We start from the raw sequence: 13,614 nt of genomic DNA on the forward strand, positions 1-13,614 counted from the left end.
AGGGGCAGTCCATTCTGTACTGAGCACCGGATGTTAGCTCAGTGTGTGTGTCATATGACCTGTACAGGATGTACATGGGTGGAGTTTTGAGTTTCTCTCTGTTTGTTGATGAGAGCAGACATGTTTTCTCTGTACTGAAGTGAAAGACAGGAATAAACGCAATGTAGATACATTTCTGTCTGAGTCTGATTCCCCTCCCTGGGGATATGCAGGGAGGAGAAGGAGGAGAAGCAATTGGTGTGTTTTTCTCACAGCCTGAGGAGAATCGCCGGAACGGACCTCGTGTGTTTTTTCCTGCCGGAGGGAGGTCAAAAGAATTCAGCCGGTGCCTGGAGAGATAGGCACATACCTCTGACCGAGCCTGAATTCCAACAGTTATATATTTATATTGCTGTCATGTTGTGAGGTGTGTGTGAGGAGAATCAGAACTTACAGGGTTAAACAGTTCTGAGTGATGTCTCACATTCTGAGGCGTGGCTACGTTCACATAGGGGAGTGTTTCTCTGTGTGTATGTTCTCTTTCGCTTTTGACGGAGAAGTGGAAGCATGCCAGCCAATTCGCCGGGCTGATTTACGATGTTTTTTTCTACTCATTAAAGACTATTGGAGATAAGAGAAAAGCCTGCATCCAGTTTGATTTATTTTCCACACACAGCAACAGTTTTTCCCCGCTGCGTGAACTCTGCTAGGACTAAGCTAAGAAAGCTGAAGTTGTTTTGATCGGCACGGACAGCCAGTGGCGCAGCAAGGAAACGTGCCGGACGCCATTTTGACCCACAGTGTGTTGGTTACAATTATGTGAAAAAGCAGCATGCATACTGAAATCATAGAATCTTAGAGTTGGAAGGGACCCTGGGGGTTATCTAGTCACCCCCCCTGCAATGCAGGAATCCCAGCTAAAGCATCCATGACCGATGACCCTCCATCCTCTCTTTAAAAACCTCCAAAGAAGGAGAGTCCACCACCTCTCATGGGAGTCTGCTCCACTGCTGAACAGCTCTTACTGCCAGAGAGGGTTTTTTTTTAATGTTTAGTTGGAATCTCCTTTCTTGCAAATTGAAGCCATTGGTTCGAGTCCTACCACCCAGAGCAGGAGAAATCAAGCTTGCACCATCTCCCATGCAACAGCCCTTAAGGTATTTGAAGATGGCTATCATATCTCCCAGGGACGTGGGTGGAGCTGTGGGTAAAACCTCAGTGCCTAGGACTTGCCGATCGTATGGTCGGTGGTTCGAATCCCCACAGCAGGGTGAGCTCCCGTCGTTCGGTCCCAGCTCCTGCCCACCTAGCAGTTCGAAAGCACCCCTAAGTGCAAGTAGATAAATAGGTACCGCTTTCTAGTGGGAAGGTAAATGGCGTTTCCGTGTGCTGCACTGGTGCCGGCTCGCCAGAGCAGCTTCATCACGCTGGCCACGTGACCCGGAAGTGTCTCCGGACAGCGCTGGCCCCCGGTCTCTTTAGTGAGATGGGCACACAACCCTAGAGTCGGACACGACTGGCCCGTACGGGCAGGGGTACCTTTACCTTTACCTTTTTATCATATCTCCCATCAGTCTCCTCTTTTCCAGGTTAAACATACCCAGGTTAAACATTCAAGCGCTCCTCCTAAGGCTTGGTTTCCAGACCCTTGATCATCTTGATTGCCCTCCTCTGCACACATTCCGGCTTGTCAATGGCCTTCTTAAATTATGGCGCCCAGAACTGGACAGGGTATTTCAGATGTGGTCTGACCAAGGCAGAATAGAGTGCTACTATTACTTCCCTTGATCTAGACACTAGACTTCTGTTGATGCAGCCTAGAATAGCTTTAGCTGCTGCATCACACTGTTGACTCATGTTAAGCTTGTGGTCCACCAAGATATAATAAATATTTTGTTATCTTCCCTCTCTCTCCTTTTTGTAAGACGTTGTTTGTTTATTCTGTGGACCAAGAGACAAATGGTTTGATGGCACTGGTTTAGGGACTGGTCTAAGGCAGAGCAGAGAGCAGATTCTACAAAGCAGGTGGTTCTTGCACATTTTTACTGAGTACCAGCCTTGTGTACCCTTAGGCAATGTCACTGGAAATTTCCTAGAAAGCCCAGCTTCTCGTTGTGCCTCTGTCTCAAGGTAAGAAGCCATAAGTCTCAGGCAGTAAGCAATCACTAAGAGAAAGGACTACATTATTAGGGACCTAGAGTTTACTCAGAAATCTCACCTACAAGTGAACCAAAGTTTTCTCAAAATCCCCCCCCCCATTTGCCCAAGTATGAAACACAACACTCCAGGTTCTTGATAAGCATTGCCAGAATCCTGACAGATGTCGCCTTATGTTTTTGTTGTCAGTTGCTCCTTTGTATTAAGATCAGGTCTCAACACAACAATGTAGCATTTGGGAATGAAGATGCAGCCCAGAAGCCCAGCACTAGAAGCCAAGATAGAGAAGATCTGCACAGCTACCATGTATTTCCCCTTTGTGCTCAAGTAGGTGGGCACGAAGGACACCCAAACACTGCAGAAGACCAGCATGCTGAAGGTGATCAGCTTGGCTTCATTGAAGGCCCCAGGCAGCTTCCTGGCCAGAAAAGCCACCGTGAAGCAGATGGCAGCTAGGAAGCCCATGTAACCGAGGGCAGCATAAAACATGGCCACAGACCCTTCGTTGCACTGCAGGGTGATCTCTCCAGCCTGGGAGTGCTTGTCGGAGTCTGGGAATGGGGGAGAGATGCCCAGCCAGATGGTGCAAATGAGAACTTGGACACTGGAACAGGAAATGACAATGGAGTTGGCCAGACTCTTCCCCAGCCATCTCCTCACCCTGTTCCCTGGTTTTGTGGCCAGGAAGGCCAGCACCACCATGATGGTTTTTGCCAACACAGAGGAGATGGCAACAGAGAAGATGATGAAGAAGGTTGCTTGTTGAAGAAGGCAGGTGAACTTCCTTGGCTGGCCGATGAAGAGGAAGGATGATAAAAATGAAAGCTGGAGGGAGACAAGGAGCATATAGGAGAGGTTCCTGTTGTTGGCTTTGACTATGGGGGTTTCTTTATATTTAATGAAGATTCCTAACACGATTCCTGCTGCTAAGGACAAGAATAGGGAAATCAAGAGTATGATCATCCCCAAATGTTCTTCATAAGACAAGAAAGTAATAATTTTGGGGACACACTGATCTCGTTCCTTATTCGGATGCTGATCTTCTGGGCATTTTGTACAACGTTCTGCATCTGAGGAGGAGAAAAAGAATGGTTTCAACACTATTTACATCCAGAACCCTCTGCATTCTTGTACATTTTGAAGACGGATGCTGATGTTGTATAGGTGAAGAAATAAGAATGTGCAATAGCAAAAGATAGGCAGAATTGGCTCATTTGCTTCTTTCAACCTTACACTTGCATTCTGCCTTTACTCCAAGATGACAGAGGTGGTGCACAAAGTTTTGCTTACTTTTTAATCACTGAAATAACCATACAATGTTGGAAAAAGCTGAGAGACTTCTGGCCACCCCAGATATATACATCTGGAATCTTCATTGTGTGTTTTTTCCCTACTAATAAAGATAACCTTTTTATCATCCATTGTATTGTAATCATATTGACATAACGTATGGTTCACTTTATATTGTGTTTCATTGCATTAAGTATTTACTTTTTTTGGCAATTTCTCAGTTATTCAAAATGATTTTTAAAACTCTTTTTTGTTGTTGTTGGTTCTCAGATTTGGTTCATTGAAAGCATGGTACAAAATACCTGAATAACTGACAGTGTGCAATGCATGCTGAGGCTCTCTGTACTCCCTACACTTTGTACCCCAGAGATTGCTTCCTTCTAGTAATAGCCAGTATGGTGTAGTGGTTAAGAGTGGTAGTCTTGTAATCTGTGGAACCGGGTTTGCGTCTCCGCTCCTCCACATGCAGCTGCTGGGTGACCTTGGGCCAGTCACACTTCTTTGAAGTCTCTCAGCCCCACTCACCTCACAGAGTGTTTGTTGTGGGGGAGGAAGGGAAAGGAGAATGTTAGCCGCTTTGAGACTCCTTTGGGTAGTGATAAAGCAGAATATCAAATCCAAACTCCTCCTCCTCCTCCTCTTCTTCTTCTTCTTCTTCTTCTTCTTCTTCTTCTTCTTCTTCTCTGAGAAGTGAGGTTACAGGGAACCAGGCAGAGGGCCTTCTCAGTAGTGGCCCCCACCCTGTGGAACGCCCTCCCAACAGATGTCAAGGACGTAAACAACTATCTGGCTTTTTGAAGACATCTGAAGGCAGCCCTGTTCAGGGAAGTTTTTAATGTTTGGTGTTTTATCGTGTTTGTAATATTCTGTTAGGAGCTGCCCAGAGTGGCTGGGGAAACCCAGTCGGATGGGCATCATACAAATATAATAATAGTAATAATAATAATAATAATAATAATAATAATAATAATAATAATAAATAATTCAACTCACTTCCTGGAAGTAGTGAAGGTGAGCAAAAATAGCAAAGACGAGAAAGGATCCACATTCAAAAATGTCTTTGAAATCGTCACATAAAGTGTCCCTGAGTGAATCTCTGATCTGTTTTTATTCTCCCAAGGAACCCTTGGAGTCACTCACCTTCCTGAGTGGAGATTGTCCCTTCCGCACACAGAACACACAAACAGCAGCAAACTGGCCTTCCTTCCTGAACCCTTTTGGCATATCCTGGTCGACATCTTTCCGTACACCTCGAGCGAGGCACGGTCTAACCATAAAGAGAAGGTGCATCAGGAGGAAACCACTAGGAGTATTTCTGGCTATGGAATTCATGCATAGAGGTCAAAAAGTGCACATCTTGTATGCACATTTGTCACCTCCAGACTGGATTATTGTAACTTGCTTTACGTGGGGCTGCCCTTGAGACTGACCCAGAAACTCCAGTGGGTGCAGAATGCCACAGCGAGACTCCTTATGGGGTCCTTGCTGCGGGATCACATTCACCCAGTGCTATACCAGCTGCACTGGCTCCCGGTGGAGTACAGGATCAGGTTTAAGGTGCTGGTTTTAACCTTCAAAGCCCTATACGGCCTAGGAACCTCATACCTATGGGACTGCCTCTCCTGGTATGTCCCACAGAGGACCTTACATCTTGGAGGTCCCGGGCCACAGGGAGGTTAGGCTGGCCTCAACCAGAGCCAGGGCTTTTTCGGCTGTGGCTCCAATCTGGTGGAACACTCTGTCACAAGAGACCAGGGCCCTTCGGGACTTGACATCTTTCCGCGGGGCCTGCAAGACAGAGCTGTTCCACCAGGCCTTTGGCCAAGGCACAGTCTGACCCCCTCCTTTGGTAATCCTCACAGAACTCTAGCCCAATGGTTGCCATCAATTTGATTTGAACTGATTTTATAATGAATTGATTTTAGAACGCTGTATTATTTTACTGTCGTTAGCTGCTCTGAGCCAGGCTTCAGCTGGGGAGGCAGGATATAAATAAATTATTATTATTATTATTATTATTATTATTATTATTATTATTATTACTACTACATACTTTTCCCTTTAGTCCCACTGGCCTAAGATTTCATAGCTCTGTGGACCAGAGGATTACATTGTTCTCTTCCCCTCCCTGAAGCCTGAGTGAGGCCAGCATGTTGCCTTGGCATCTCTTGAGCCATAGAATCATAGAACTCTAGAGTTGGAAGGGACCCCAAAGGTCCTCTAGTCCAACCCCCTGGAATGCAGGAATGTCAGTTGAAGCATCCATGACAGATAGCCATCCAACCTCAGCTTCAAAATCTCCAAGGAAGGGGAGTCCACCATCTTCTGAGGGAGCCTGTTCCCCAGTCAAACAGTTCTTACTCCACAAGTGTAGAGAAGATACTGTCTGGCAGAGAAATTTGAGAGATCCCATTAGACATTTTCAACTAGCGATATACCGTACTTTTCCATGTATAAGACATGGGGATTGTTATTTTAAAATTATGTTCAAAATTGTGGGTCGTCTCATTTTCTCAATTTGGAGTCCCCCCCAAATAGGGGGTGTCTTATACATGGGGGCGTCTTATACACAGAAAAATACGGTGATTGCCTGTTCCAGAAGTGTCTATCACCTCCCCTCTCCTTGAAATGTACCAGTCCCCTTTACCTGCCCTACATGACAAGCTCTGATTGAAAAGAGTTTGCACAACAAATGAAGGCAGGGGAGAGAGAGTCCTTAAAAATTGCCATGGTATGTAGCCTTTGACCCTTCTGTGAGGATCCATTGTGTCCCACACTGGGAGTTGAAAATGCACTTTTTGACCTTCCTTGCTGCTTTACTTTTGAGGATACCTGAACATATTGTTGTAGCAAAATCACTTAGGATTTGATGGGTTTGAGTTGCAGAGTTTGTGTGCCATATTTTGCTTTATCCTTCTCCCTTTCCTCCTTCTCCTTCTTTTAAAAAAACTTTGTATCAATTAGCTCTTGAAGTATGAAATGTGGTTTTTGCCAAACTTTGGGATTTGAGATTCCCACATACCTAGCCACTGAGTGCGTTACACTGGGTGTAAGAACAAAATAAAAGAAAAAAAATTCCTTCCAGTAGCACCTTAAAGACCAACTAAGTTAGTTCTTGGTATGAGCTTTCGTGTGCATGCACACTGTGTATCTGTGTATCTGAAGAAGTGTGCATGCACACGAAAGCTCATACCAAGAACTAACTTAGTTGGTCTTTAAGGTGCTACTGGAAGGAATTTTTTTTCTTTTATTTTGTTTTGACTATGGCAGACCAACACGGCTACCTACCTGTAACTGGGTGTAAGTTTTTTTTGTGTTTGGGAAAGGCAGAGGGGTCTGATCCCTCGGAGAGAACTGAACAGGATCTCACTGGGAAATGCATGTTCTTGCCCCAGGATCCCAGGGCTCTAGTTTTCCCAGGAGCACCCCATATTCCCCTCCGTTCTGGGCTGCCTGTGGCAAGAGGGAGCAATGGTGGAAGCTGTTATGTGCACATTTGTTCCACCTTACAAGGAAGTTTTGCAGCAGTTGCTCAAGGAGGAGTGAGCAGTCTCTCCTTGTTTCTCCCCTCTTACATTACCTTTTTAAAAATTTTAATTTTATTAGAATTTTATTTACAACATAACACAACCCCCTCCCAGTACACAAATCCACCCTCATTAAACGTGAACATAACATACAACAATACAAACATACAACAATACAAACAACCAAATAAAAGACTTCCTTTATCCTGTATCTGGCCTCCTTATTTACTTCTTATAAACTGTTTCCTTTATAAATAATCATTAAGATTTTTCTAATTATAACTTAAGTATCCACTTAAGTCTCCTGCAGACATTAATTGAAATAAGTCCAGGTACAGTGGTACCTTGGGTTAAATACTTAATTCGTTCCGGAGGTCCGTTCTTAACCTGAAACTGTTCTTAACCTGAAGCACCACTTTAGCTAACGGGGCCTCCTGCTGCTGCCGTGCCGCCGGAGCACGATTTCTGTTCTCAACCTGAAGCAAAGTTCTTAACCCGAGGTACTATTTCTGGGTTAGCGGAGTCTGTAACCTGAAGCGTATGTAACCTGAAGCATATGTAACCCGAGGTACCACTGTATGTATTTTAGGGCACTGTTTTGTGAAGTATTCTCTGCATTTTCCCCATGCTTTTTGAAACTCTTGTCTAGTGTGATCTCCAGTTGCCTCTGTTAATCTAGCCAGTTCAATATACTCTACCAGTTTGTCTTGCCATTCCTTTTTTGTTGGCACTGTTTCTTTTTCCCATACCTTGTTAAACTGCTTGGGCCACTCAATGGCCTCTGAGTTAATAGAGAACTTTACGCCAGTGGGTGCCTCTTTCGCTAAGCTCCCAATCTTCACTCTAACACGAGACTTATTAGGGAACATCACCCAGTTCTCAATCGAAAAGTCAATGGGCAGCTCTCCATTCTCATCCAAACACAGTCCTCCTATGGAAGCATTTGAGCATTGGATTTCTTTTAAAAAATGGTGAAGCTGGAATGACACGGGAAACACCAGCATTAAGAAAGCAGGAAACCATGCTGGATATCTTGGTCTTGTTTACTTCAAGCTCTTATGAACTGGGGCTGTTGCACATTTCAGGCATTCTATTTTATTATTAAAAAGCTAGCCCACCTTTCATATAAAATAACAAGGTGCTTTACAGAATAAGAGCAATAGAAAAGAAAAGACTTCTAGAAATCCTCAGAGGCCATAGGTGTCAAAAATGTCTTATCAAAAATGCCATATTCTATAATTGCTTCAATGGATAGCATTTTAAAAAACAAACAAACACCAAGAAAGGAAATACCTGCCATGGATGCAGCCTTTGAAATTCCAAGTTGTCTCCTCCACCCACCCTAAACAGCTGCTTTGACCTTGCTGAATAGGCAGCATTCAAGGCTTGAGCCATGGCTTGGATGCTGAAGTAAGTGATGTAGTTGTCTTGCGACAAGGTTATCTCCAGCTCCTCCTGGGGCAGATCCTGCAGTTTCTCCTCCTCTGCACACCTTGTCCAGCCCCTCACAGACAGCACATGTTTTGAATATGAACAATGAAATGCTTCGCGCCAAAACTGCTGAAGGAAATGGGAGCCTGGTGCGGAGGAGATATTTCTGGTGCTCCTTAATTTTGTCTTCATTACAAAGGAGAAGGAACCATGGAAGTGCTGGAATATATAAGGAGGATAAAACAAACTCAAGTCGATGTCCTGAAAAGCTGTTGTGATCCAGACTTTGGGACCAATCTGTTTCTCACTCTGTAGCGAAAAGATGATAGCCCATCCCACTTGAGTGGTTACAAAGGAAACAAACACACACACTTGATTCCAGCTGACATATTCATCTGATCCTAATATTTCGTATGCGTTTTTTTCTGGTATTCTTTTTGATATGGCAATGCAAATCCCACTGCTGATCAGCAGAGGTGTCAAGGCACTCAGAAATCTTTCTCCATCATCATTGCTTGGAGCAAGGAGACCAATCCACGTCCATCCAAAATGCAGGAGCAGCTTGATAATCCCCTGGTACAGAGTTTCTTCTTTGGGGATCATCCGGTAGACGAAAGGGAACTGGGTTTTATCTTCAAGAACCTGGGCCATAAAGCCATAACTGATCTAGCAAGGAAAGGAAGAGATTGGTGTTTTGTTTTGCTTTCAGGATGAGAAACAGGTTATTTATTTACCTGAACTGATCAATATGTAACAAAATATCTGCTAGTTGAGACTGATGGGAGTTCCTGAGTTTTGGAAAAAGAGCCTCAGATCCATAGCTCAGGATTTTCTCATTTTTTAATGTCCCTTCTTAACTGCCCTGGAGACAAAAAGGCATTTGATGTAGCTGGCATTCTCCTATGTCCCTCTATGCTGCCACCCTTCATACCTGTGGGATTTTGTAGATGCCTGACATGGCTGAAATCTCTTTTGAGATAGCAGAATTTTCATGTTCAAGAACAACCAGCATGTGACTCTGTTTCCCACATTGGTAGTTTGGAACGTTGCCTTCCCCTCCTGCAAGCAGGTCTAGCATGGCATTGGAAGTCATCCTTGCATCATGATAGTTCTCATAGAGGTTGTAGCCCAGGGTGATGTTGGGTATGAGCCAGGGATCCTGGTTGATCTCTTGGATGGTCAACAAGAAGGACATGATGTGCCAACTGTACCTCACACTAAATCTGCAAGAAATAAATAGAATAAAAAAGTGTCAAACCATGCAACAAAATTAAACATCCACAAATAATGGGGTGCATGCCTATTATACAAATGAAATAAAATAAAATAAATGGGGCCATGCATGCTCCTGCAATGCAGAAGTGTAGAAGCACACCATCTTCAAAGAACAAAACTGAGTAAAAAAAAAATTCTCTCCAAAGTTTGGGTTAAGCATGATAGCTCACTTGGTAGAGCATGAGACGCTTAATCCTAGGGTCATGGGTGAGAGCCCATCATTGGGCAAAATATTCCTGCATTGCAGGGGTTTGGACTAGATGACCGCCATGGACCCTTCCAACTCTAAACTTCTATGATTCTAAGTAGGGGAAGTGTATTGCCAAGGATGACCACTGGACTGGGGACAAGAAAACAGAGTATCTCCATGGTAATTGTTGTTGTTGTTTAGTCGTTTAGTCGTGTCCGACTCTTCGTGACCCCATGGACCAGAGAACGCCAGGCACTCCTGTCCTCCACTGCCCCCCACAGCTTGGTCAGACTCATGCTGGTAACCTCGAAAACACTATCCAACCATCTCGTCCTCTGTCGCCCCCTTCTCCTTGTGCCCTCCATCTTTCCCAACATCAGGGTCTTCTCCAGGGAGTCTTCTCTTCTCATGAGGTGGCCAAAGTACTGGAGCCTCAGCTTCACAATCTGTCCTTCCAGTGAGCACTCAGGGCTGATTTCCTTCAGAATGGAGAGGTCTGAACTTCTTGCAGTCCATGGGACTCTCAAGAGTCTCTGCCTTGCCGTGGCGAAGGGGCTTGAAGAACTCAGAGAAGCTATGAACTATGCCGAGCAGGGCACCCAAGATGAACAGGTCATAGTGGAGAGTTTTGACCAAACGTGATCCACCTGGAGGAGGAACCGGCAAGCCACTCCAGTATCCCTGCCAAGAAAACTCCATGGACAAAGACAACAGGCCATGGTAATTAGGATCAGCTTGAGCGCAGATCGGGAAGTTCCAATTGCAACAATAAATCTTTACTTATGAATGAAGCCTAGCAGGTTGATGGAGTGTGTGTGTGTGTGTGTGAGAGAGAGAGAGAGAGAGAGAGAGAGAGAGAGAGAGAGAGAGAGGTGGGGTGGGGTGGGGTGGGGGAGGAAGATAGTGGGAGAGGTTGTTCATATTTTGGACATCTGACTCCACCAATGAGACCTGTATAGATTTTTAATGTTTGGTGTCCTAATGTGTTTTAATTTGCTGGAAGCTGCCCAGGGTGTCTGGGGTTACCCAGCCAGATAAGAATAAGAATAGATAATTTTACAGGGAAGCTGTAAATAGGACAAGTGTGCTTGAGAACCTTTTGCTGGACTCTCAATCCCATCAGCCCCAACCAGCAAGGATCATGAATGACGGACACTGTAGTTCAGAAATGTGTGGGTAAATAGGAACCACTGGAATAGGGGTGGAGGAACATGACAGACACCTGCAGATAATTAGGTAAAGGTAAAGGTACCCCTGCCCGTACGGGCCAGTCGTGTCCGACTCTGGGGTTGCTCGCCCATCTCGCTTAAGAGGCCGGGGGCCAGCGCTGTCCGGAGACACTTCTGGGTCACATGGCCAGCGTGACGAAGCTGCATCTGGCGAGCCAGCGCTGCACACGGAAACACCGTTTACCTTCCTGCTATAAAGCGGTACCTATTTATCTACTTGCACTTAGGGGTGCTTTCGAACTGCTAGGTGGGCAGGAGCTGGGACCGAACGACGGGAGTGCACCCTGCCACGGGGATTCGAACCGCCGACCTGACGATCGGCAAGTCCTAGGCGCTGAGGTTTTACCCACAGCACCACCCGCCTCCCTTAATAATTACTTACTCGTTAATCCTGAACACTGGGGTCTGGGAAAAGACATAAGGATGTTGCTCTTTAAAAACGTTTGGAGATATAATCCCACTAATGAGGAAGTCTCCAGACCGGTGGTAGTTGTTTGCATCACTTTGATCCTTGATCAGGTTCAAGGGGCATTTTGCCCCCAGGCTCCCCCAGACTTCATGGGGAATGATTAGCAGCAGGAGTAGTGAAAGGAGCAGTAAGATCATTCTGACTCTGCCTTCTACATGCCCCAGTTGGCTCTTCCCACCTCCAGTGCCAGGAGATCAGAAGAAGAAGAAATCTCTTCCAAGGCCAAAGCAGCAGTGGCTTTACTGATCTGGGAGGTGTTCAGCTGTAGCTTCAGAGATGCTAACTTTACACAGGCATATCTCTCCCTCCTCTGGCCAGCTTTTCACCTGCTCTAAATCTTGACTCAGTCTGTGTCAGACACAATAAAAATATTCTCTGCACCAACTTTGCTTTCCAGGCACAGTGCAATGAATAACATCATGCTGTTTTTGATTCTGATGTTTAGGCCGTCTCCAGAAATACCTCTTGAGCTCTTACAATAATAAATCACTATGATTTTGATAATTACAAGTGGAAGAGGTTTTGTCTCTGAGGCTTATTGGAGTCTGGAATGAATGGCTCAAGGGGCAGGGGCAGAGCTGGAGAAAAACATGTTTGTGATATGCATCGCCTACATGAGTAGGAGAGTTTGGCTTGAACTTTGCTCAGCTGGGTTAAACCAAAGTCCCATCCAGTCCACCCCACTATATCACACAGTGGTGAATCAGGTGGCTCTGGGAAGTTCACAAGCAAGGCTGGAAGTTCCCGATGGAGCTGGTCACAATTTCTCAAGGAATTTGGTTTGTGTGTATTAAAACTATCAATGACTATGAGTTAGGATGGCTATGCTCTGCAGCGAAGGAAGGATGGGGTGCTGTTGTGCTCGTGTCCTGCTAGAGGTGCAAATCTCTCCTACACCAATACAGTGGTACCTCGGGTTACATACGCTTCAGGTTACATACGCTTCAGGTTACAAACTCCGCTAACCCAGAAATAGTACCTTGGGTTAAGAACTTTGCTTCAGGATGAGAACAGAAATCGCACTCTGGCAGCATGGCGGCAGTGGGAGGCCCCATTAGCTAAAGTGGTGCTTCAAGTTAAGAATAGTTTCAGGTTAAGAATGGACCTCCGGAATGAATTAAGTACTTAACCTGAGGTACCACTGTAAATCATTAGGTAAAATTGCTGTGGTGCAGGGAATTTACTAAGCTTTCCACTAGTTTAGACTGGTGAAAGCGTTAAAGGGACACCTGACCATTAGGTCCAGTCGTGACCGACTCTGGGGTTGTGGTGCTCATCTAGCTTTATTGGCTGAGGGAGCCGGCGTACAGCTTCCAGGTCATGTGGTCAGCATGACTAAGCCGCTTCTGGCAAACCAGAGCAGCACACGGAAATGCTGTTTACTTTCCCGCTAGAGCGGTACCTATTTATCTACTTGCACTTTGACGTGCTTTTGAACTGCTAGGTTGGTAGGAGCAGGGACTGAGCAACAGGAGCTCACCCCCTCAAAGAGATTTTTTTTTTTATAATAATTTTATTGCATTTTCCACAAAAAAGAACAAAAAAGCATATTTTCACAAACATTACAAAAAGAAAAATTTTCACAAACATTACACAAAAAAGAAAAAAAGGAAAACATAGATAAAAAATAAGAAAAAAAAGAAAAAGAAGATTTTGACATAAAAATAAACTCACTTTCCAATTATAACCTTCAAAACCTTATTTTCCTTACTTCCACCCGCCTCCTGATCTTGTATTCTATGTAATAATTAGTTCAGCAAGCTCAATCTTTGTTCATTTTGATTCTTGGTCCCTCCCTTTGTGCTCTTATTTAACTCAGTCACTAGAACCCCTTCTTTTCCTTTTCAATGTCCTCAACATTCAAAGATTTTACAGTGTTTTTGTAAATAGACTTTAAACTTCTTCCAGTCCTCTTCCACCTGCTCTTCTCCTTGATCTCGAATTCTGCCGGTCATTTCAGCCAGTTCCATATAGTCTATTACTTGCATCTGCCATTCTTCCAGAGTGGGTAGATCTTGTGTCTTCCAATACTTTGCGATGAGTATTCTTGCTGCTGCTGTAGCGTAC

The 13,614-nt window shown here is 44.8% G+C and overlaps 1 protein-coding gene across 1 annotated transcript; it reads right to left on the bottom strand.

Moving 5' to 3' along the window:
- Positions 1–2,307: 2,307 nt before the first annotated feature.
- On the bottom strand, positions 2,308–11,684 carry LOC307210961 (vomeronasal type-2 receptor 26-like; the record flags this gene model as incomplete). Its single annotated transcript, XM_079967161.1, has 6 exons — positions 2,308–3,206; positions 4,567–4,693; positions 7,703–7,930; positions 8,247–9,050; positions 9,316–9,607; positions 11,461–11,684. 6 exons carry the CDS (start codon positions 11,682–11,684, stop codon positions 2,308–2,310), a joined length of 2,574 nt encoding a protein of 857 aa, XP_079823287.1.
- Positions 11,685–13,614: the final 1,930 nt, after the last annotated feature.

This window comes from Podarcis cretensis, assembly GCF_951804945.1.
Source record: "Podarcis cretensis genome assembly, chromosome: 2".
Taxonomy (NCBI): domain Eukaryota; kingdom Metazoa; phylum Chordata; class Lepidosauria; order Squamata; family Lacertidae; genus Podarcis; species Podarcis cretensis.